Source organism: Ursus americanus, chromosome 9 (assembly GCF_024610735.1).
Source record: "Ursus americanus isolate L20-20 chromosome 9, mUrsAme1.1.p, whole genome shotgun sequence".
NCBI lineage: Eukaryota > Metazoa > Chordata > Mammalia > Carnivora > Ursidae > Ursus > Ursus americanus.
The window spans coordinates 18,874,424-18,899,880 of NC_142135.1; the positions used below are offsets into that span (position 1 = coordinate 18,874,424).

The following is a 25,457-nucleotide window of genomic DNA, read 5'->3' on the forward strand; positions in this document are numbered from 1 at the left end:
ATAGAGATACATGATCTTATTAATTTGTTTAAAGTAGGTCTACCTTATTACTCTATTGCTTGTTTTCTTCATAGTTCTTTTTTTTGCAGGGGTGGCGGTGAGAGAGAGGGAGTGTGAGGGGTGGGGGTGAGGGAGAGGGAAAGAGAATTTTAAGGAGTTTCCACACTCAGTGTAGAGCCCCACAGGGGGGCTGGATCTTATGATCCTGAGATCACGACATGAGCCAAAATCAAGAGCCGGCTACCTAATTGACTGAGCCACCCAGGCTCCCCTCTTCAAATGTAAGTTTTCCCACCTTTTCCTTTTCCCACCAAAATGTAAGTTCCATGAAGATAGTCTTCATCTGTGCAATCCATCACTGGATCCCTAACATCTAGCACAGTGTCTAGCACATAACATGATACATGTTGGATAAATAAGAAAAGATAAATTTTTTCAGTTGCGTATTAAGTATTCTTTAGAGGATGAAAACACAGGCTAATATTATACTTCAGGCTGTTCCTTCAAAGGCTACTTCATCAAATAAACACTTAAGCACAATATTCAAAAATTAATTTTATGGAAAAAGAGGCTGAAAGTCAAAATTTTAAGATTTATTTATTTGAGACAGAGAGAGAGAACACTCAAGTGGGGGAGGGGCAGAGGGATAGGGGGAAAGAGAATCTTAAGCCCCAGAGTGGAGTCCAATGTGGGGCTCCATCTCACCACCGAGATCATGACCTGAGCCAAAACTGAGATGCAGATGCATAACCCTGAAAGTCAAAATTTTAAATTATCTATAGTCAAGTATCTTAAGGCCAAAATCACATTTCTTTTACTGTATCAATTTTCTAAGGGAATTGTTATAACCAGTATTTGACTATAGTGCCATGGGGAAACTATAACTATCATAATCATTTTCCACTCTATAGAATTGTTTGATACAGTTTATTTGTTGTTAAAACAGTAAGATAATGTTAAGTAAATACTGCCAATAAATATTCTGTATAATTAAAAATTGTTTTCATAGAAACACAGTAGTTAAACAACCAGAAAGAAAAGCAAACTTTCAGTTTCTCCTATTAAAAACTATACTTGAGGGGCGCCTGGGTGGCGCAGTCGTTAAGCGTCTGCCTTCGGCTCAGGGCGTGATCCCAGCATTCTGGGATCGAGCCCCACATCAGGCTCCTCTGCTAGGAGCCTGCTTCTTCTTCTCCCACTCCCCCTGCTTGTGTTCCCTCACTCGCTGGCTGTCTCTGTGAAATAAATAAATAAAATCTAAAAAAAAAAAAAAATAATAATAAAAAAATAAAAACTACACTTGACTTTAAATAGATGACTTGAATATATAAAACTACTGAAATAGCCACAAATCTCATAAACATCACCAGAATTAAGACAGAAAAACTGAGGGATGCCTGGGTGGCTCAGTCGGATGCCTTCCACTCAGGTTATCATCCCAGGGTCCTGAGATGGAGTCCCCCATCAGGCTCCTTGCTCAGCGGGGAGCCTGCTTCTCCCTCTGCTTGCCACTCCCCCTGCTTGTGCTCTCTCATTCTCTCTCTCTCTGACAAATAAATCTTAAAAGAAGAGAAAAACTGAAAACTTAGAAATGATAATACAGTGAGGCTTTAGATGTTTTTCTCACTTCCACCCACCTGTCCTACCATGAAAAAGATAATGCAAGCATACGAGTATCTTCTCACATAACTGAAATCAGATGTTGAAGGAGATTAACAATAAGAATCTAACGTGTTTTCAAATTTTAAAACTAACAAAATTACCAGTCATAAAGCTTATTTTTGAAAATCTCTTCTAAAAACTTAACATCATTTCATGTCTGCAGAGGACTTTGGTGTTATTATGGGAAGTTCAAAGTATCTTAATACCAATTAGGACCAAAATCCTTTGTTATATTAAAGAAGCAAAATAATTATGCAAAAACAGATTAACAAACTGTATTTCCTTTCCTCACCCACCCTTAAATGTTAAGTTATAAACAAAACAAAACAAAACAAAAACCTATACCTTGCCATGCAGAGAAGAAATCTGCTCCAACAACAACATGGAATTTTGTTTGGTATTGTTTTTTGTCAACCCTCTGCACTCAGGAGTTAAAGAAATGATGGGATGGTAACCGTGAAACAATACTACTCCCTAAAACAAGTTTGGTCCACTAACTCACAAGGTGCTTAGATTAATTCATTAAAAATTTTAACTGTAGGAATTCACAATTGCTCCTTTCCTTAAGGATAATTATTTTGCTAATGCTGAAAATATACCAAGAAAAAAGTGCTTCTATGAAGAGCATCCCTATAAATTATCAGAAAAAGAGATTTGTAAAAACTATAGTTTCTACACAAAAATTTAAGAACAACATGCTAGTGTTCCATTTCCAGGCAACAATTTCTTTTTATACAAAATGTTCTGTTCTTAGGTATATTTCTAAAAATCCTTTTCTTAAAAGAGTCTAAAATATGTTGAATACCTGCAGATATACGACAGCACTTGCATTGACTTAAGTATGTAAAAAGATACAGTGGACTGTGCTTATATACTCATCTTGCCCATGGCAAGAGAAACATCTGCACATGTCAGGAGTACATAAATTACTCTCTTTTTCTCCACATATTCCTAATATTTCTTCATCCTCCCTACCCGTTAGCTATGAGTAGCAATACCAGAAAGTCTTCTGCCTATTGTAGAAGCATATAGTACTTGATGGAGGATTTTTTCCTTTTGAAAGTTGTAGAACTTCTCTTAAAGCCATGGCAATGAAAAATATACTGAATATTATTAAAGAAAAAAACCCCAGCATGGCCAAATATCTAAATGTGAAGGAAACATTCTACCTGACATAGAAAATGTAATCTAAAATGAACATGTAAAAAAAAGGATACAACTCAAATTCAATGTCCGACATATAGCAGGAGGGTAGATCTGATAATTTTATCATTTGCACAAATTCTAAAGCAGGGCCATAATAATGGAAAACCTAGAAAAGAAATAAGATTATAGAATACTTTAAATTCTGTAAATAAAAGTGAACAAATTAGTGATTAGAGTTTAAAACTTTAAAATGGATCTTTATTTTTTAATTTTTTTAAATAATTTTTATTTTGTAACATTAGTCACCATACAGTACATCCCCAGTTTTTGATGCAATGTTCCATGATTCATTATTTGCGTATAACACCCAGTGCACCATGCAATATGGATATTTAAAAGCAGGTGTTTACACATTATGTAAGCCGAACATTTAATCCTATATAGCCGACAAGAATTTCTTCCATTTTAATTCTACCTTTCAGATTAGAGACAGACATAGAGATTTCTTAGTAACTGAAAAGAGTTTGAACAGAGGGAAAATGAGTCTGGAAAGAGGCAAGCAAAGGAAGACAATAGTTCTCAACTTTTCATGTTTATTTTCAGCAAGACAGACAAGTGACCCAAGAGGCTAGGATATTGAAGAAACAAACTTAGAGGGTTTGCAAGACTGAGAGAAAGAGAAGATTCTCCAGGATGAACTTAGATTGAGTGGTATGCTGAGATTTAAAAAAAGAAAAAAAAAAATCCTTGAAAGAAATGCTGAAGAAGTTAAGAGAGGTAGTGAAGCCAAGAGTCCTAAGTAACAAAGACAGCTCCACTCAGAGAAATAAAATTGCAGTATTTCTTTGGGCAGAGTCTAAAACTAAGCTAACAGTAAGCTAGTGAAGGAGGACAGATATTTTAGAAGTTGAGGCTACAATACTTCACAAGAAGGGCGAAGAAAAGCAAACACATCTTGAGAGGACTACCCAAAGTTTTAAACTTGCAGAAAGCTGAGTAATTTCACCGTATATAATTATGTGTATATGTACACATAAATACACACATTTATTAAGTATATGTATATACGTAGAGAGAGAGAGAGAGAGAGAGAGAGAGAGAGACTGTACCCTAAGATTCCTGTCAACCGCAGCAAAATTTAAATACATTATTCATACTTGAACGGTGTACTACGAAAGAAGAGACATTGAGGTCATCAATCTTATAATCTTTAGAAAAGAATATGATATTCCTGTGAAAGATGGCCACAATAGGTTACTTAAAAGTAAGTAATTCTGAACAACTACTGGGAAATGTGTTCACATCAGAAATATGCCCTTTCTTGTACTATCCTTTGATCAGAAAATATCACCCATCGATCTGACATCCTTGTAACTTCAATGACTATTGTTTGGCACATTCTTGAATTGGGTCTTTTAAAGTGAATTTCTAAAGGACTTTTATATATATATACCTCTTCTTATGTTATTTTTTCCAATGTAAAAAAAAAAGGCAACTAACTAAGCCCTTTTAAATTGTTATATTTCATAAATATTTGCATTTTAAGAATGAATCTATGGAGATATGCGACACGAAATAATACTTCTTAAACTGTGAATGAAGCAAATATCAGGTACTCTAATCCCTTTCCTCATTTAACCTTTGTAATAACTTTGTAAGGTAAGTGTGTTACTGTCTTCATTTCACAAATGAGTTAATCAATCTACCCAGGTTACAACACCTTATAGGTACAGAGCCAGGTTTCAAACCCAGGGTCTACCTAACATCAAAGCCTGTTCTCTTTCCAGTGTATCATACGCCTTCCAAACCAAGTCTCAGAAAGGTCCCATAGCAAAGTCCTCACCAAAGGAAGTTTCAGGTCTATACTGACCTAAAGCTAGGATCATTCCATTTTAAAAATAAAGTAATGATAGTTTTGCCAACATTCAATGCTGATAATGTAGTATAATTAAAGCACTTAATTATTACAAAAATTATGTCAGTGACCACATTTAAGCACATATATTAGAAACGTTAATTTCAAGATTCAAACATATCTTGTAAGAACAAAAATATGCATGAATGGATGATTGCAAAATGGATTAAACATAGATTACCTTTGGTAAAATATTCTTATCCTTTGATGATATTACCTTTTTGGCAAGAAGGCAAGGATTTAAATTAGATGTACTAAAATTCTTAGGTGTGACTCCCTTTAAACAAAATTCAGGAAAACTAATTTCAAATCCAAACTGAAAAGAAAAGAACACAGTTATAAATACCATGAATAAACTTACAAAGACCAACACATCTTATTGCAATGTAAAAGTTGCAAAGAAAACCACATGGAAATATATTTTTGATTCCTCAACTCAAAATGTGGTTCTTGCATTATACACACATCCTTCCTGTTTTAACTTACATATGAATCTTTTCATGAAAAGCTCTCCTTGGCCCTATACCAGCCCACAAGAGTGTATGAAGCCCATTGCCTGCAACCACAGAGCCAAACAATCTCCTTTACATATACTTGTTCAATATCTGGCTTCCTATCAGTCTGCAAGTTCTGCAAAAACAGAGCTTGTCTGTGTTATTTAAACAAATTCTTAGGACAGGACCTCACACATAGTTTGCTTTCAAAATAAGTTGTTGATGAAAAGATCAATTCCTGTAGAAGCAGTAATAGTAGGGGTATTAATAGTAATGTTAATGATACTAACATTTAATTAGTAGTTACTTTGTGCTTTACATAATTTAACCTTCATAAAAATCTATGAGATAGGAAATATTATTATTATTATTATTTTTTTAAAGATTTTATTTATTTATTCGACAGAGATAGAGACAGCCAGCAGAGAGGGAACACAAGCAGGGGGAGTGGGAGAGGAAGAAGCAGGCTCATAGCAGAGGAGCCTGATGTGGGGCTCGATCCCATAACGCCGGGATCACGCCCTGAGCCGAAGGCAGACGCTTAACCGCTGTGCCACCCAGGCGCCCCAGGAAATATTATTAATGACACCTATCTTACAGATGAAGATAACTGTGGCACCAAAAGGCTATTACCCAATGTGTCACACAAAACTAGCAAGAAATAGAGTAGGGATTTGAATGCGGACAATCCAACTCCACAATCTATGTCTTTAATCACTATAATGCCTCTATGCTAAAGGCTATTCTCCACCAAAACAAGTGGAGTTTTAAATTCATGTTTTAAATTCATGTTATGGAGATATGAACATTTAATTTCCTATTCATAAAAGAATAAAGGAATCACATGAAAAGAACTCTGCCATTATTTGTGTGTATGGAAACATGCAGCTTTAAAAAATGTATACAAAAACAATTCTCCTAGCTAATTCTATCCTACACGCTTCCAGCTGGCTGTGCGGTTTGTTTACGTTAAAGCCACTCGCAGAGAAGGTTTACCTGCAGATTGAACTTTCCCAGGGTAAGAATGAGGCAGCATGTAAATCAGCAAGAAGGACCCAATCACATTAATTCCTATAGTCTTATTAGAATTTTTATTAAGCCGTAGTTAAAGGTGAATTGAAAAGGAAAAAAAAATCTAGTAATTAGTGCAATAAATTTTTATAGAAATATTAGACCCAAATCACATTCCCATGCCACCCTGAAAAAAACATTAAGAAACTTCATTGTTGGGGCGCCTGGGTGGCACAGCGGTTAAGCGTCTGCCTTCGGCTCAGGGCGTGATCCCGGTGTTATGGGATCGAGCCCCACGTCAGGCTCCTCCGCTGTGAGCCTGCTTCTTCCTCTCCCACTCCCCCTGCTTGTGTTCCCTCTCTCGCTGGCTGTCTCTATCTCTTTCAAATAAATAAATAAAATCTTTAAAAAAAAAAAAAAAAGAAACTTCATTTTTTTTTGGTATATTTTTTAAGATTTTATTTATTTATTTGTTTGTCAGAGAGAGAGGGAGAGCACAAGCAGGGGGAGTGGCAGGCAGAGGGAGAAGCAGGCTCCCTGCTGAGCAAGGAGTCCGATGTGGGACTCGATCCCAGGGCCCCAGGATTATGACCTGAGTCGAAGGCAGATGCTTAACCAACTGAGCCACCCAGGTGTCCCAAGAAATTTTGCTGTTTTAGTTTTGCCTATATTCAAAAATATATAAAATACTAGGTACTTACTTTCACATGCATACAAATAAGCCACTAAACATACTCATTCATCATAAAAGATGCAAAAATAGAATTGGAGCCTCACAGAAATTTAAGATTAGAGAAGTTGAACTAATCTAATATTTTCATCTTATAGTGGAGAAATCTGGGATCTCGTGAGGTTAAAAACAATTGCTCAAAATCAGAGAGCTGATCAGTAGAGAGTAGTGATCACTTAAAGTGGTATTACAGGGCATCTGGGTGGCTCAGTCAGTTAAGTATCTGACTCTTGATTTTGGCTCAGGTCATGATCTCAGTGTTGTAAGACTTAGCCCAGTACTGGGCTCTGTGCTCAGTGAGGAGTCTGCTTGAGATTTCTCTCCCTCTCCCTCTGTCCCACCTGCTGCTCCCACTCTCTCTCACCTTAAAAATAAATAAATAAATCTTGAAAAAAATTAAAGTGGTATTATAGTTAAGAGAAGATGTTCTAAGCAGCTTTCCAGTAGTTTATACATGCAATGAAATAAAGCATTTGGATAAACAACATGTACCCAACTAATGTCAAATTCTATATTTTTAAAAGACTGTTAGATTCTAGAGCTGCAGCGTCCAAAAGATAACCATGGCGACTATTTAATTAAAATAAAGTTAAAAATTCTATTTTTTTTGGTTGAAATAATCATATAAGGAATCACATATAAAGTGCTCAGTAGCAATATAAGGCCAGTGGCTACTGTATTAGCACAGGCAGAACATTCTATTATCGCGGAAAATTCTTAGTGCTATTCTAGAACATCTTCATAAGGTACATTTTCAGTCAAATTCATTTAAACTATCTGTGCCGTAAATAAAGTTGAAAAGCCTGCTTTGCAAACTGTGATAACTGAGAAATCCACTTACCTTTCTTTCCCATATCTGAATCTTTCCCCTCCATAATTCCTTTGAGTCAATAGCATTTTTGAGATCTTCTAAAGATACAACATTAGCAGAGAGGTATTCTGCAATTTTCTGACAATTTCTATAAATAAAAGATTATGATGGTTAAATACAGGGTTTTATATCTTCCTTAGATTTAATGGTTATAGTTAACTACAATCCTAATAGGTACAAATGCAAAATTTCTATCGCTGCTTTTATCTACTAATGTTATAGAACATTCCTTTAGTTAGTCTCTGAGGGAGTCACTATAACATGTCCTTTGAATCTCAATATCCCTGTTAAGAGGAATTACCCTTAACACTACAGATGAAGGAACAGATTTTCCTATTACTATTAGCTTAAATGTGTCGGGTATACACATACATACACAGACTTAATATCAGTCCTTTATCTTCAAAGGGAGAACTGCTTTCCCAAATTTTTCTCATATAGCTTTGTATGGAATTCCATAATAGTCCTTATCACATACAATCATGAGTATTAGCATTCCTATATCTCCTATATTTCAATGAACAAGATCAAATCTCACTTTCTTAACTCATCAGCATCTATTGCTGTGCTTGGCATAAAGTCAGTGCTCAATAAACATTTGTTGAATGAAGAAAATCATGAAGTTAATAAATCCAATTGAATATTTCTTTAAGGATACAACTGGTCCTTACTAAAATATCATAAAACACAATAGTATATACTTGTTTCTACATTGCACATAAAACAAAAAAACAAATATGACATTATAAATCCAGTGTATCCATGTATCCATGGTATTCATCATGGTGCTCAATGGACAATACATATCTATTTAAAAGCACACACTGTGTTTAGATAATTAATGCTCAATAATGGTTATAAAACAGCATTAATGATATTTACTGAAAACTTAAATATCTCAGGAATATAAAGTATGAAACAAGAAAAATCTAGATTCTTCTCAATAGATAAACCTCTAATAACAGTATGACATAAAACTATCTTGTCACATTAAAAAAAAATCTTCAAATCGTTAAGTCTATTAAAAACAGGGTACCATGCTAATTGTAAAAACAGATAACACTGAGAGCAAGTATGAACAAAGCAGCTTACATTTCACAGTGACTTCCTGCTATAGTAATCTTTGCTGAATACCATTCCTTCAAATGTTTCAGTGCTCCTATGGCAGGTAGACAGTCTTTCAATTTAGGAGGATCTTTGTCAGAAGGCAACAGTATTATATCTATCATTGCTCTACCTAGAAAGAGAATAAGGCATTTTTGTAAGTTTTTAGAAATCAGAATTGTCCCAAAATAGTATCCTAAACAACTAAATTTTACGTTTATTTAGAAGACAAAGAAGGATTTTTAACTTTAATCTCTGAAATTCTTCAAAACAATACACGTCTTTAGAAGTTCAAAATTTCTAAATGTTCATCATTTGATTTAAAGCCATGTTATCTTGAAATAGCTAGCATACTCCAGGAGACAATGGAGTCTATCATAATTACTTGCCAATTATGCACCAGTGCTTAATTATATATATTGCTCTTGAGATCATCAATGCTATTGTTGTACTGAACAGAGAAAAAAAAACCTGGGCAATTTCAGTGTATTTTTCTATACTTAATTTATATAAAAGGGAATGAATTAATATAAAATTGTAATGTTCAAATAAATTATTTCTTTTTATAGGACAATGAAACACTCGGAAAACTCAATTATACTGACAACATCATTAGTTCCTAAAAAAAAAGTATAACTTCATGAAACTTCACATTTTATAAAATTATAAATTTACCAAAAGACCAAGAAAATGTAAATGAAACAGAAACCAAATAGAAATTTGGTAATGAAAGCATTCTAACTTGCCAAAACACCAACTATATATTTCAATGCATATTTTGAATTTGACACATTTCATTCAAAAACTTGATGTTTATTTATGTATGTATTTAGTTATTTTCCATGTGGGACCTTTACACATAAAATATCATAAAATATGATCTTAAATATAAGGATTAGACGATGAGCTATCAAGTCCTTCCTGGTAAGTACATATGCTTTACTCATCACATATACTCAGCTCCTACTACAAAACATGACATAAAATAGACACAACAAATATCTGCTTAACAAATGACCTTCAATGATGACAATATTCAAGTAAGCTCTTCAAAATTATTTATAGAGGCCAAATTGTACTGAGCTTTAGATGCCAGCTACTTGACTGACACAAAGAAAGATAAATTTAAGACAATACAGTTTTAAGAATAGTATGATGTAATATTTCATAAGATATGCTTTCCATTAGAGTAAAAAAAAAGATAGGGGTTTAAAAAAAAAATGCTGAGTAGGGGCACCTGGGTGGCTCAGTCAATTAAGCACTGCCTTTGGCTCAGGTCATGATCCCTGGGTCCTGGGATCAAGCGCCGCATCAGGCTCCCTGCTCAATGGGCAGCCTGCTTCTCCCTCTCCACTGCTTGGTCCCTCTCTCTCTCTCTTTCAAATAAATAAATAAAATATTTTTAAAAAATGCTGAATCAAGGGCTTCATTTACTGTATAACTTTCTATTTGATAACGTATACAGTGACCTCACACCTTCTAAGAATGTCATCCAAATGATCTAGGTTAAATAACTTCTTTCTCCTAGAGGTGTTCATAGGACTAGTGTTCTATAGAACATACTGTGGAAAACAATGGTATGTAGTGGAAACATTCTTCAGTAATAACTACATAAGGAAATGGAGATCGGTATTTAATTTTCTAAGTTCTAATTTTTGTCTAAATAAAAACAATTAAGAGAACTGTAATGTCTCAGTAATATACTTTATTAAAGTAGTGGATTGTGTTTTGTATCAACTTCAATCAAAAAATTATTTTTCAGGGCGCCTGGGTGGCTCAGTTGGTTGAGCATCTGACTCTTGAATTCAGCTCAGGTCATGATCTTAGGGTCCTAAGTTGGAGCCCCCCCATCAGGATCCGCACTGGGAGTGCGGCCTGCTTAAGATTCTCTCTCTCCTCTCCCTCTAAAATTTTTTTTTTCATTTTGTATTGCAACATTAGAAGTGAGAACACTAGCATAAAGACTGAATTCTTCACACACTCATAGAAAGCATAAGATATAACTTATTGAAAACAGTCATAAAATATTACCGGGAGCTGGAAGTTTATCGGACAGCTGTTGCAAATTTTCTGCAGATTCTTCATAGAGGCTAAAATAAAAGGGTAAGTTAGAAAAACACACCACACCTTACATATAATCATAATAGGTAATATTAATTAAATGGACCTATGTGCTAGACACTATTAAGTATGTTAAATGCATTATCTTATTTGATCTTCATGACAATTTATGAGGCACTACTATTATTATTATCCTCACTTTAAATAATTTGCCTCAGTCATATAACTACTAGGTGTATAAGCTAGGATTCAAACACTGAGTCCAAGTTTTTAGCCACACCATCAAAAACAAACAATACTAACAGAAGAGGGAGAAAAAACTATAATTATATCTAGTATAGTAAACATAAATCATAACTAATAGACCAAACATTTTTCTGAACCAAAAAAGTAAGTATTGCTAAGGGTTTAATAAAGAAGGATCCTGCTTTTCTTTGAATGGCACAAAACAGCCCTAGCTGGAAAATATGATGATGTCCTCCAATTCTTCAAAATCTTTTCGTTTTATCCAAATGATGATTTTTTTTCCTCAAAAGTTTATTATGTAACATAAAGTTACTTAAATCCTTCATTATAAACCTGTCATTGTTTAGAAAACTTAAGGTGTCTTATGATAAAGTATAGTTTTCAAGCTCCCTCTTGTGGAAATAATTATTAAATCACTTACTAGAAATAATTACCTTTACAATCGACATCTTATTTAATAATGGTGGGAAAACATGGCATAAGAACTCTAAGGCTGGAAAGCACCTTAGAAATCATCTGAAAGAATCTCAACACTTTATGGACAAGAAAATAAAGGACCAGAGAAATGGAGTGACTAACCCACAATCATGTAACTAGAAACCACCTCTAATGACCCCTGGTTCAATAACCTTTGCTCAGTTCTACAATGTCTTTGATAAATTGTACAAACAAATATAATTTGAAAACAGGAAAACAGAATTTTTAAAGTCTCCAGTAATTTACAGAAATATTAAATGAATCCTGCAATAAACAAAAGTGGGATTTTGTAATAAAATACTATGGAAGACTAAAATGAAAGGTATTAACTATGTCAAAGATAGGATATTTCGGAGGAAGAGTTAAGATGGCAGAGGAGTAGGGGACCCCTTTTTCAGCCGGTCCCCTGAGTCGAGTTGGATAGGTACCAGACCAGCCTGAACATCCATGGAATCAGCCTGAGACGCAGGAAGATACATCTGGATCTCTACAAATGAACATCTCCAGCGCTGAGTATTAAGGTACGAAGTGGGGAGCTGTGAAACCATGCACAGATATCGGAAGATAAACAGAAGGGGGAGGGAGCCGCCACGTTTGGGCCTGGGAAGGGGTAGCCACCTGCATGGGGGAGCAGGCGGACTCGTGGACTGGCACCCGCGAGAGAGCAGACTGAGACTGTGAGCCGGGAAATGCACGCCACCAGTCTGAAAACCGGAGCTCTGGTGCGCTCACTGGAACCAGACTGAGACCGGGAGCTCCGGGAGCATGCGGGGGCGGCTGGAGGGTGGCGGTGTTAGAAACACAAAGGACAGAGACGCGCTGGCCCTGGAAGTGAGGGCTGGGACGCCAGGTGTGGGGCGCACATCCCGGGATGCTGCAGGGTTGAGCAGCACCAACAGAAACAGTTAAAGTGGCCAGAACATCAGTGGAGAACGGTCCACGATCCCTCTGTTCTGAGACAGAGGCTGAGATTCGGCCACTGCTGCTCTGACTCTCAGAAGAGGCACAGCAACCTGCCAGGGAAAGCCACCAGAGAACAAAAGCCTGGAAAGACCGGCTCACAGTGTGTCCATCCCCATCCCCCCTTACAGGGGACACGGACACTCTACCCAAACAGGGTTGCCTGAGTATCGGCGCGGCAGGCCCCTCCCCCAGAAGGCATGCTGAAAAGTCAAGAAGCCCACATCCCTAAGATCCCTATAAAACAAGACGCCTGGGTCCCGGTCAATAATTTGGGCTCTGGACAACCCCGCAACCTCTCCTCATCAGAATGACGAGAAGGAGAAATCCCCCCCAGCAAAGAAAAGACAGTGAGTCTGTGGCCTCTGCCACAGAACTAATGGATATGGATATAACTAAATTATCAGAAATGGAATTCAGAGTAACAAGGGTCAAGATGATGTGTAGACTTGAAAAAAGTATTAACGAAAATGTTAATGAGAATATAGAATCTCTAAGGGTGGAAATGAGAGCAAATCTGGCAGAAATTAAAAATTCTATGAGCCAAATGCAGTCAAAACTAGAGGCTCTGGGGCGCCTGGGTGGCACAGCGGTTAGGCATCTGCCTTCGGCTCAGGGCGTGATCCTGGAGTTATGGGATCGAGCCCCACATCACGCTCCTCCGCTATGAGCCTGCTTCTTCCTCTCCCACTCCCCCTGCTTGTGTTCCCTCTCTCGCTGGCTGTCTCTATCTCTGTCGAATAAATAAATAACATCTTTAAAAAAAAAAAAAAAACTAGAGGCTCTGATGGCCAGGGTGAATGAGGCAGAAGAACATATCAGCGAAAGGATGGGTTAGTAGAAGAGAAAGCTAAAATAGAATCTGGACTCAAAAAAATCCATGCTCAGGAATGTAGGTTACGGGAGATTACTGACTCAGTGAAATGTTCCAATGTCAGAATCATCGGCATCCCTGAGGGGGTGGAGAAAAACAGAGGTCTAGAAGAGATATTTGAACAAACTGTAGCTGAAAACTTCCCTAATCTAGCAAGGGAAACAAACATTCGTGTCCAAGAGGCAGAGAGGACCCCTCCCAAACTCAACCACGACAAACCTACACCACGTCACGTCATAGTGCAAGCTGCGAATATTAGATCCAAGGATACAGTATTGAAAGCGGCCAGGGCAAAGAAATTTCTCACGTACCAAGGCAAAGGTATCAGAATTACGTCAGACCTGTCTACACACACTTGGAATGAGAGAAAGGGTTGGGGGGGGGACATTTTTAAAGCTCTTTCAGAGAAAAACATGCAGCCAAGGATCCTTTATCCAGCAAGGCTGTCATTCAGAATTGATGGAGAAATAAAGACCTTCCAGAATCGCCAGTCATTGACCAATTTCGTAACCATGAAACCAGCCCTACAGGAGATATTAAGGGGGTTCTATAAAAGTAAAAAGGCCCCAAGAGTGATACAGAACAGAAAGTCACAATCTATAGAAACAAAGACTTTACTGGCAACATGGCATCATTAAAATCATATTTCTCAATAATCAGTCTCAATGTAAATGGCCTAAATGCTCCCATAAATGCCACAGGGTTGCAGATTGGATAAAAAGACATGACCCATCCATTTGCTGTCTACAAGAGATTCATTTTGAACCTACAGATACATTCAGACTGAAAGTAAAGGGATGGAATACCATCTTTCACGCCAATGGACCTCAAAAGAAAGCTGGGGTAGCAATTCTCATATCAGACGGATTGGATTTTAAACTAAAGACTATAGTTAGAGACACAGAAGGGCACTATATTATTCTTAAAGGATGTATCCAACAAGTGGAAATGACAATTATAAATCTATATGCCCCCAACAGGGGAGCAGCAAGATACACAAGCCAACTCTTAACCAGAATAAGGAGACATATAGATAAAAATACACTAATAGTAGGAGACCTCAACACTCCACTATCAGCAATAGACAGATCACCTAAGCAAGAAATCAGCAAAGAAACAAGAGCTTTGAATGCCATACTCGACGAGTTGGAACTCATAGATATATATAGAACACTACACCCCAGAACCAAAGAATACTCATTCTATTCTAATGCCCATGGAACATTCTCAAGAATAGACCATGTTCTGGGTCACAAAACAGGTCTCAACCGATACCAAAAGACTGAAATTATTCCCTGCATATTCTCAGACCACAACGTTCTGAAATTGGAACTTAACCACAAGGAAAAATTTGGAAGAAACTCAAACACTTGGAGACTAAGAACCATCCTGCTCAGGAATGACTCGATAAACCAGGAAATCAAAAATCAATTTAAACAGTTTATGGAGACCAACGAGAATGAAAACACAACGGTCCAAAACCTATGGAATACTGCAAAGGCAGTCCTAAGGGGGAAATACATAGCCATCCAAGCCTCACTCAAAAGAATAGAAAAATCTAAAATGCAGTTTTTATATTCTCACTTCAAGAAGCTGGAACAGCAACAGAGGGACAGGCCTAATCCACGCACGAGGAAGCAGCTGACCAAGATTAGAGCAGAAATCAATGAATTAGAAACCAGGAGTACAGTACAGCAGATCAACAGAACTAGAAGCTGGTTCTTTGAGAGAATCAATAAAATTGACAGACCGCTGGCAAGACTTATCCAAAAGAATAGAGAAAGGACCCAAATTAATAAAATTATGAATGAAAAAGGAGAGGTCACAACCAACACCAATGAAATTGGAAGGATTATTAGAAACTTTTATCAACAGCTATATGCCAATAAATTAAGCAATCTGGAAGAGATGGAGGCCTTCCTGGAAACTTATAAACTACCAAGACTGAAACAGGAAGAAATTGATTTTTTAAACAGGCCAATTAATTATGAAGAGATTGAGTCAGTGATAAACAACCTTCTAAAAAACAAAACTCCAGGCCCGGACGGTTTTCCTGGGGAATTCTACCAAACATTCAAAGAAGAAATAATACCTATTCTCCTAAAGCTATTTCAAAAAATAGAAACAGAAGGAAAGCTACCAAACTCATTCTATGAGGCCAATATTACCTTGATCCCCAAACCAGGCAAAGACCCCATCAAAAAGGAGAATTACAGACCAATTTTCCTAATGAATATGGACGCAAAAATCATCAACAAGATCCTGGCTAATAGAATCCAACAGTACATTAAAAGGATTATCCATCATGACCAAGTGGGATTCATCCCTAGGATGCAAGCGTGGTTCAACATTCGCAAACCGATCAGCATGATACATCATATCAGCAGAAAAGACTCAGGAACCATATGATCCTCTCAATTGATGCAGAAAAAGCATTTGATAAAATACAGCATCCTTTCCTGATTAAAACCCTTCAGAGTGTAGGGATAGAGGGTACATTCCTCAATCTCATAAAAACCATCTATGAAAAGCCTACAGCAAATATCATTCTCAATGGGGAAAAGCTGGAAGCCTTTCCCTTAAGATCAGGAACACAACAGGATGCCCACTCTCGCCACTATTATTCAACATAGTACTAGAAGTCCTTGCAACAGCAATCAGACAACAAAAAGGGATAAAAGGTATCCAAATCGGCAAAGAAGTCAAAATGTCTCTCTTCGCAGATGACATGATAGGAAAACCCAAAAGAATCCACGCCCAAACTATTAGAAGTTATAGAGCAATTCAGTAATGTGGCGGGAAACAAAATCAATGCTCAGAAATCAGTTACATTTCTATACACGAATAATGAGACTGAAGAAAAAGAAATTAGTGAATCCATCCCATTTACAATAGCACCAAAAACCATACGTTACCTTGGAATTAACCAGAGACGTAAAGGATCTATATTCAAAAACTATAAATCACTCTTGAAAGACATTGAGGAAGACACAAAAAGATGAAAAAATATTCCATGCTCATGGATCGGAAGAATTAACATAGTTAAAATGTCCATGCTACCCAGAGCAATCTACACTTTCAATGCTATCCCGATCAAAATACCGAGGACATTTTTCAAAGAACTGGAACAAATAGTCCTTAAATTTGTATGGAACCAGAAAAGGCCCTGAATCACCAAGGAACTGTTGAAAAGGAAAAACAAAGCTGGGGGCATCACAATGCCGGATTTCAAGCTGTACTACAAAGCTGTGATCACAAAGACAGCATGGTACTGGCACAAAAACAGACACATACACCAATGGAACAGAATAGAGAGCCCAGAAATGGACCCTCGGCTCTTTGGGCAACTAATCTTTGATAAAGCAGGAACAAACATCCGGTGGAAAAAAGACAGTCTCTTTAATAAATGGTGCTGGCAAAATTGGACAGCTACATGCAAAAGAATGAAACTTGACCACTCTCTCACACCATACACAAAGATAAACTCCAAATGGACGAAAGACCTCGATGTGAGACAGGAATCCATCAAAATTCTAGAGGAGAACATAGGCAGCAACCTCTACGACATCGGCCAAAGCAACCTTTTTCATGACACATCTCCAAAGGCAAGAGAAACAAAAGACAAAATGAAATTATGGGACTTCATCAAGATAAAAAGCTTCTGCACAGCCAAGGAAACAGTCAAGAAAAGTTAGAGGCAGCCCACGGAATGGGAGAATATATTTGCAAATGATGCTGCAGATAAAAGACTGGTATCCATGGGGCGCCTGGGTAGCGCAGTCGTTAAAGCGTCTGCCTTCGGCTCAGGGCGTGATCCCGGCGTACCGGGATCGAGTCCCACATCGGGCTCCTCCACTGTGAGCCTGCTTCTTCCTCTCCCACTCCCCCTGCTGTGTTCCCTCTCTCGCTGGCTGTCTCTGTCACATAAATAAATAAAATCTTAAAAAAAAAAAAAAAAAAGACTGGTATCCAAGATCTACAAAGAACTTCTCAAACTCAATATGTGAGAAACAAATAAACAAATCATAAAATGGGCAGAAGATATGAACAGGCACTTTTCCAACGATGACATACAAATGGCTAACAGACACATGAAAAAAATGTTCAAAATCATTAGCCATCAGGGAAATTCAAATCAAAACCACACTAAGATACTACCTTACGCCAGTTAGAATGGCAAAAATTGACAAGGCAAGAAACAACAATTGCTGGAGAGGATGTGGAGAAAGGGGATCCCTCCTACATTGTTGGTGGGAATGCAAGTTGGTACAGCCACTCTGGAAAACAGTGTGGAGGTCCCTTAAAAAGTTAAAAATTGAGCTACCCTATGACCCAGCCATTGCACTACTGGGTGTTTACCCCAAAGATACAGACGTAGTGAAGAGAAGGGCCATATGCACCCCAATGTTCATAGCAGCATTGTCCACAATAGCCAAATCATGGAAGGAGCCGAGATGCCCTTTAACTGATGGCTGGATTAAGAAGTTGTGGTCCATATATACAATGGAATATTACTCAGCTATCAGAAAGAACGAATTCTCAACATTTGCTGCAACATGGACGGGATTGGAGGAGATAATGCTAAGTGAAATAAGTCAAGCAGAGAAAGACAATTATCATATGATTTCTCTCATCTATGGAACATAAGAACTAGGAAGATCAGTAGGGGAAGAAAGGGATAAAGAAAGGGGGGTAATCAGAAGGGGGAATGAAGCATGAGAGAGTATGGACTCTGAGAAACAAACTGAGGGCTTCAGAGGGGAGGGGGTGGGAGAATGGGATAGACTGGTGATGGATAGTAAGGAGGGCACGTATTGCATGGTGCACCGGGTGTTATACGCAACTAATGAATCATCGAACTTTACATCAGAAACCAGGGATGGACTGTGTGGTGACTAACGTAATATAATAAAAAAACATTAAAAAAAAAAAGATAGGATATTTCACGAAGAAAAAAGTAATCACAACTTACATCACCTGGACCAACTCGTGTATTGTACCACAATTCAAAAAATCTGAAAGTGAACCCAGTCATCTATATAATCCTCAGAAACTATGCAGTTTAAAGGTGTCTAAATGTTCAAGATATATATAAATTGAAGAAATCATATATTTCAACCTCAAATAGCAAAATGAAAACCATAATTTTAGAATTTGAGTTTGAATGCCAGTTATTAATCTTAAATAAAGTTTCTATTCAAGTTCTTAAAATTCATAATCAGGCAGAATTTATCTTTTAAAAAGTGACATATTAATTAGAGTATCACTTTTTATGATTCCTGCAATTTTGTAAGCTTAAGAAGCTAAACATTTTCAGATGCCAATTTTTCCATTTTAAATAGTTTTATTCAAATAAAAGGCCCAAATTGCCTATCTTCCAAGATAAAGAGTTGAAAATTTCAATTAAGTAAAATTCCCTTCTGATAGCTGCTAAAACATTTAACCTTCACTCTTGTGGCTAAAATATTGTCTAATGTTAAGTATTTTAAAGATATTATAGAAAGATACTATAGAAAGTAAGATATTATAAGCATACTCAGCCAAGGATAATGATTCTCTGCTATTACTATCTTCTTCCTCAAAACACTCAGCACTCAAACATTCTTCGATATTTGTTTGAAGAACATCTTCGATTTCATCTTTTTCTGTACCAAAATGTATCTCTTCCCAGTCAGAACTGCAAAACTAATACATGAAAAGATTGCATTAAATGATGGGTTCCTGAAATTATTTATATTAACAAAGACATTTACTAATGCCTATTTTTTCATTTCTGTTACCTGATAAAATCCACATATTGCCTGCACTGCAAAGAACCACTTCTTGGAACCAGGTATACCGCCTACCGAACACGCTTGAAAAGAAAACCATGGTTATTAGAAGAAAGGCATACCACAAATAAGCAGATGTTATGGTATATATACTTAGAGAATTATATAATTTTTGATACATATTATATAGTTCTTTAAGGTATGTGTGTGTATATATGCATATACATATATACAACGCGGATCTTTTTAAAATCCCTAAAAATTAAAACTGAACAATCTGCCTAAAGAGCAAAATTATTCACCGACAATGAATACTTTTGTCAAAATCAAAATCCATACTATTTTATTCATCATTTTAAACACGAAAGTCTACCAAAAAAATACATCCATTCAATTACCATTGAGTCACACCAAACCGTGTTAAGTCATTTTAGGAAAAACGATTCCCTCTTCAAAGACCATGAAGGTCTGGTTCATCCTGGCTAGAGAGAGAAGAGATAAAACTACAGCCTAAATGTAGGGAAGATTCTCTTCGTGGAGACCGGAATGTTACATGAGGATATGAAGTTAAGGGTCATCACCGGGGTGCATGTCAGTTTAGAGCCACAAAGAATGTAGAACTCTGTAAAGAAACTGGATTCACAGGAGGGAGGAGAAATGTGGTAACTGAATCTTAACTCATGGGAACAAGGTAACATGGTGAGTGCTTACTACTGCTTTCTCCCAACAGACTCAGCAGAAGACTTACCTCCGACTTCCTTAAGAAAACAGAAAACATTATTAGGTAATGACTCCCAAACATCATGTCAGCAAACATAGGACACTACTCGCATTCCCATTAGTCCTTCCTCATTCCTTTCTGTGAGTACACGAGGGGCACTGCCCTTTCAACTCAAAGTTATCCCTCAAACTTTCAGTGGGACTCCAAGCCCCTGATTAGACGATCTTTCTTGCACCTTCAAGCTCTCCTCCTCTGTCAGTTCCTTCCCATTTGGATTTAAATTTGCACAGATATTCCTCAAATTAGAGGGGGAAAAAAGATCTCCTTTAAATCACCTCCCTTTGCCAGACACTACTACTTCTTTACTCTTCTTCAAGGATAAACTGAAAGTATTGTCTACACTTGACTGTCCCTATTTCCTCATCACATTTTCTACTCCCCTCTAAATCCATTTCAATCTGTTTTTCTGTCTCCAACATGCCACTGTAACTGCACTCCCTAAAGGCAACAATAACTAGCATGTTACTGAATGTAACAGCTCTTACTGCTGTTGTTACTTGACTTCTCAACATAAGAGTAAGAAAGGAATCAAAGATGACACAGTTGTCCTCTTTCTCCTTAAAACACTTGGGTTCTGTGGAACCTATCTTTCCAGCTGCTCCTCATGCCTTTAAAAACCAGTGCTCAGTTCCTTTAAATACTGGGATTCAGTTCAAAATTTTCTGTTCTTTTCACTGTCCATAAACAATCCCATCCTTTCTCATGGCTTGAACTGATGTCTATATGATGATTCTATAATCTTTTTTTATCTCCAGGCTTTTGAGTTCTGGACACATGTATCCAACTTTTACAAAACATTTTCACTTTGACATCTTACAGGCAATTGTTTAGAGTGTTTACATGTTCTAAACCGGACATGTCATGGTCCTTCAAAACCTAATTCTCTTACCTCACTAAATGCCACCATCTACACTATAGCCAAGCCAGAAATCTAATGTCACTCTTGATTGCTTTCTCCCTCTCCCCTTCTCCTAAATCACACCAGTGCAACACTCAGTCAGGTGGATTCTACCTCTATAATTTCCTTCAGATCTACCTATTTTCCTCTACCCTGATTGCCTCTCTTATTTCTCAGCTGGTCTTCTGCAGTAGCCCCTTTATAACCACATTTTCCTCAAATTTGTCTACTTTACCGTAAGCCAGAATACTTCACTAACACAGATGGTACCAAACCTCTTCCGTCATTAAAGCCTTTAATGGCTAATCATTACTATGAAAAAAATCCGAATACCCCGACATGATTTACAAAGACTTCCACATAGCTACGCCTACCTCTCCAGCCTTAGCTCAATTACCATCATATCGCACTTCCAGTTTCTCACACTTGCCATATTACCGCAAGCAATAATGCTCCCAGGATAAGAAATTCAACACGAGCAGTTCTTTCTTTGCATGGTTCCGATATGCAGACTTCAGTTACCATACTTTCAATAACTCCTGGTCCCCCAAACCATGGTTCAAACTCCAGTTACCAAGGTTTATTAATTATCTGTAATCACATAAAGTAAAACTTCACTGCTAGCTTCTCGGATCACAAATCACTACTTAAATCAAAGATGTGTATCATGATCAGTGACCAATTACATCTCTACTTTCCAAGTTTGCTGACTGATCACTGCACATCTGTTATTCAGTTCATACGAACAGAGGACGAATATGTAATTGTGTTTCCTTCTTGCCTCCCAGTGATAAATCCACGCTATTTTATAAAAATAGATAATACGAAGAGGAAATGGGCAAAAGGAAAAAAAAATGAAAGCGAAACAAAAAAAAAAAAACCCAAAAAGTGATAACACTGAAAGTGATATTCAAATCTCAGGTCAACGGATTCTAGAAATAGCTGCTGTGATAAAAACACTGTGACAAAAAGGATGAAGACGTCTCAGAGAAAATGACACTGGCAAATACCTTTGCATTAAAGGAACTCCTTGACATTAAAAGTACAAAGGATAAAACAATGGAAGCCAACACAAACTTAGGAGTACAGCAATTCACCAAAACATAGAAGAGATGCTCACTCTATATCCTAAGTTATACAATGACCGAAAGTGACAAGCACTGTTCAAACTACTCTTGATAAAGTTTTCACAAAAAAAAAGCAAAGAAAAAAGTTTAATTTTCAATGCTTTTATTTTTATTTATTTATTTATTTATTTATTTATTATTTATTTATTAAAGATTTTATTTATTTATTTGACAGAGAGAGAGACAGCCAGCAAGAGAGGGAACACAAGCAGGGGGAGTGGGAGAGGAAGAAGCAGCCTCCCAGCTGAGGACCCTGATATGGGGCTCGATCCCAGGACTCTGGGATCACGCCCTGAGCCGAAGGCAGACGCTTAACGACTGAGCCACCCAGGCGCCCCATAATTCTCAATGCTTTTAATGCTTCAATTACAGCCTATGAAATAACTATTAGTTTTACCATTTTGGTTTTTTTCCCCATTTCCTCTACATGTATAACCAACAGTAAGAAAGTGTTCAACGTTTTGACAAAAAAAATGTCATGAAACAATTGTGATTTATTCCCACTGATTTTATATTAGGATTGCTTTGCATGGCCTCAGCGTGCAGTCATTTACATAGTCCCAGGTTAATTGGCAAAAAAAGGACTGCCTGGATAAGAAATGTTTATCCACCCAAACAGGAAGTGAAAGTTATCACGAGAATTCCTAGAATGCTCCCAAAGCTCTTTGATGTATACTTTCAAGGAACAAGTGAAAAATCTTTCTTGCAGTAATAGTAGTACTGACATAAATTATACCAACTTGAAAAATTAATGAGTAGTACTGCAACTGGGCAAACAGACTAGTGCAGCACAAACACATTAGAAATAACTTCCCAAGGGTGACAGTTTAAACCTGACAGACAAGAGGTTCTCCAATGAAAGAAGAGAGAAAGGAACCGATGGTACAGTCATGAGAATTACATTACCAAAATGAGCATCCTATCCCTGCCATCTCCAGAAGCTTCCTTCAGTTTTTAGGCCTTGGCCTGTTTTGGTTATCTCTTTCTCTGAACCTCTGAAAGACACTCTCAGAGGCCAAGAAGAGGAAGTAAAAGAGAAGATAACGACCAAAAAAATAAGTAGATGGATTTGTATAATGTCAATAGAAACCACAGGAGAAAAAGATTTTTACAAAGCAAAGGGTGGTCAAAGAAGTCAAATACTTAGAAAAAGTTAAAACAGTTAAGGATGGAGAAAAGATCACTGTGTTTAACAATTATGAAGTGCTTTTAAGAGAATCAGTAAGAGGTAACGGTGGGAAAAAAAATGGTAAGAAATGGGTCTAAGAGCATTAATAATGTATTTGTACTCAGGACAAAATCGTAAATCCTTCTTATAATGCCACTTACCCTATTTTATGTGGAGCCAAAGACGGGCAAGAAAATCATAAAGGGAACAAAACAGAGAGAACCTAAAATAATTTTCATACAATTTAATCACATTCAAGCAGCAAGAAGAGAGGGATGTCAGCCTTTTCAGTTTTGTATTTCCTTACTACCCTATCTCAGTGGCTTATGCACAGTCAACAAATATCTCTTATACCTTTACGTGATCAAATGAATTAAATTTACTTCCAATACAAATGCAGTGTCAGAGCAATAGGAGTTTGTGTTATACTTACCTGGAAAAGTACTATCTTCTGGATTCACTGAAGCACTAATGCTTCTTTTCAGGAGATGATAAACATTTGCTGCTGTTAAGTCTGAAAAAGAAAAGACAAACTAACTCAATGGGCTTAAGAGTTAAGTCATCCAGGCCTATTCCAATTTCACCATCAGAGACTCTCAAGAACATTATGTTGTACGTGAACTACACACTATTCTCGTTTCAGTATAATAAATCAAATGCAGAGAAAACAGGCAAGGCGCCCAGTTTGTACATGCTAGCCAGTTAATACAAATCCAAAAATCCCCCTGAAGAAGAATTTTAAGGGGAAAAGGGAAACTCTGTCACAATACTCCGTACACAACCACATACATTTTCTCCTCAAAATGCTTACCCAACCAAAACAAATAAAATGCAATACGGATTACAGCCAGAAAAACCGAAAAGGAGTACAATCTCAAACAGTTACAATTGTTTTAAGTTTAATATATATATATATATATATATATATATATATATATATATATATATATATTTTTTTTTTTTTAACCTTAGTTTATGTGTGGGATGTCTCTTCCCATTAGGATGTAAACTCTAGGAGAGTAAGACCCTTTCCCATCTTGTTCCTTTCTGTATTACCTGCATTTGGAACACACAGGAGGCGGGAACCCTACTGAATGCATTTATTTCCAAAAAGCAGACATTCCATTTCTAAGGCACAGAGAATTGTTCAGTTAAATTTTTACTGTGCCAAGAACTTCTGAGCGCTGGAATTTTGCATCCACAAATTTGTCTCTATTTTTCCATGAAGATAACGACATTTGTCAGCCCTTATGGGGCCGATCCCAGAGAGAAACAAATCCCCGGGAAAACTCGAGATAGGTCCCTCCCCTGCAGAACTTGATTTCAAACTTCATTTTCTTCCCTCTCCTTAAGCCGTTCCCGCCCTTTCTCAGCCCCGCGCTTACCGGGCAGCTTCTCGGTACCCTCAGCGGACGACTCCGCAGGCCCATGCTCCGTCTCCTCAGCCGCTGCGGACGGAACTTTTCCTTCCCCCCAAATCACAAGAAGCAGGTACCGATCCATCCCCTTAGAGCTGAACTACAGTTGCAAGTCCCGGTTTCCACATCCAAACAGTCGCGCGCTACTGATGCACTTCCGGTTCCCCTCCACTTTAGGTCGGCTGGAAATTGTGTGCCCTCCGTCTGTTTGCTGCAGCTTTTCCGGCCTGTGGGTTCTTTTGGGGAGTTATCCTCTCAACAACGGCATTATTTCCTCTTTTCGTGACGAAACTGCTACCATGGGAGGGCTGGAGGAGACCCAGGAAAAGCAGAGAAGCTGACGAGAGCTGGCTGGCCTAGGAACTGTCATGCTTGGTTTTATACGTTTCCCGCCGGGGCAGTGATGCTGAGGTCTGGCCTTGGATCCTGGGAAAAGGACGGTCCTGCTAGTGGGGAAATATGTCGAGTTTCTCTAAGGCACCCCAGGTGAGCTCGAATTCTTGTACATCGATGGAATTCATTACACCGGCAGGAGGAAGTCAGTGGCTCGGGTGGATTTAGTGATGCTGAGTCGGCAGGAAAGCCGAATCTGGGCCAGGATGGCTCGGGAAAGCACATACGAGGGTCGTGATTGTGGCCATTGCTTGGTTTTTCTCTTGGCACATATCTTCTCCTCTTTTCAGCCAGCCCTTTCATGTCTTTTTTTTTTCCCCCTCCAGAAAGGGTATTCAGAGAGAAAGTCA

At 37.6% G+C, this 25,457-nt stretch overlaps 2 protein-coding genes across 3 annotated transcripts in view; one reads left to right on the forward strand and one right to left on the reverse strand.

Annotated features, from left to right (window-relative positions):
- Positions 1–24,849, reverse strand: part of MTBP (MDM2 binding protein) — a 78,077-nt gene extending 53,228 nt beyond the window's left edge. Inside the window, exons 1-10 of one of the 2 annotated variants that reach the window (XM_045805724.2) lie at positions 24,682–24,849; positions 23,730–23,810; positions 19,332–19,405; positions 19,088–19,236; positions 10,965–11,023; positions 8,922–9,066; positions 7,800–7,917; positions 4,941–5,039; positions 2,880–2,974; positions 2,008–2,080 (exon numbers count right to left, since the gene is read on the reverse strand). In XM_045805724.2, the coding sequence (XP_045661680.1) occupies positions 2,008–2,080; positions 2,880–2,974; positions 4,941–5,039; positions 7,800–7,917; positions 8,922–9,066; positions 10,965–11,023; positions 19,088–19,236; positions 19,332–19,405; positions 23,730–23,810; positions 24,682–24,799 (1,011 nt within the window). In that variant the 5' untranslated portion in view covers positions 24,800–24,849. Of the gene's footprint in view, positions 1–2,007; positions 2,081–2,879; positions 2,975–4,904; positions 5,040–7,799; positions 7,918–8,921; positions 9,067–10,964; positions 11,024–19,087; positions 19,237–19,331; positions 19,406–23,729; positions 23,811–24,681 lie in introns of both variants that reach the window. The other variant, XM_045805723.2, reaches the window with a different exon arrangement.
- Positions 24,850–24,932: 83 nt separating this feature from the next.
- The window catches only part of MRPL13 (mitochondrial ribosomal protein L13), a 46,786-nt gene continuing 46,261 nt past the window's right edge, over positions 24,933–25,457 (forward strand). Inside the window, exon 1 of the mRNA XM_045805728.2 lies at positions 24,933–25,200. Within this exon, the coding sequence (XP_045661684.1) occupies positions 25,174–25,200 (27 nt within the window). The 5' untranslated portion in view covers positions 24,933–25,173. The remainder of the gene's footprint in view (positions 25,201–25,457) is intronic.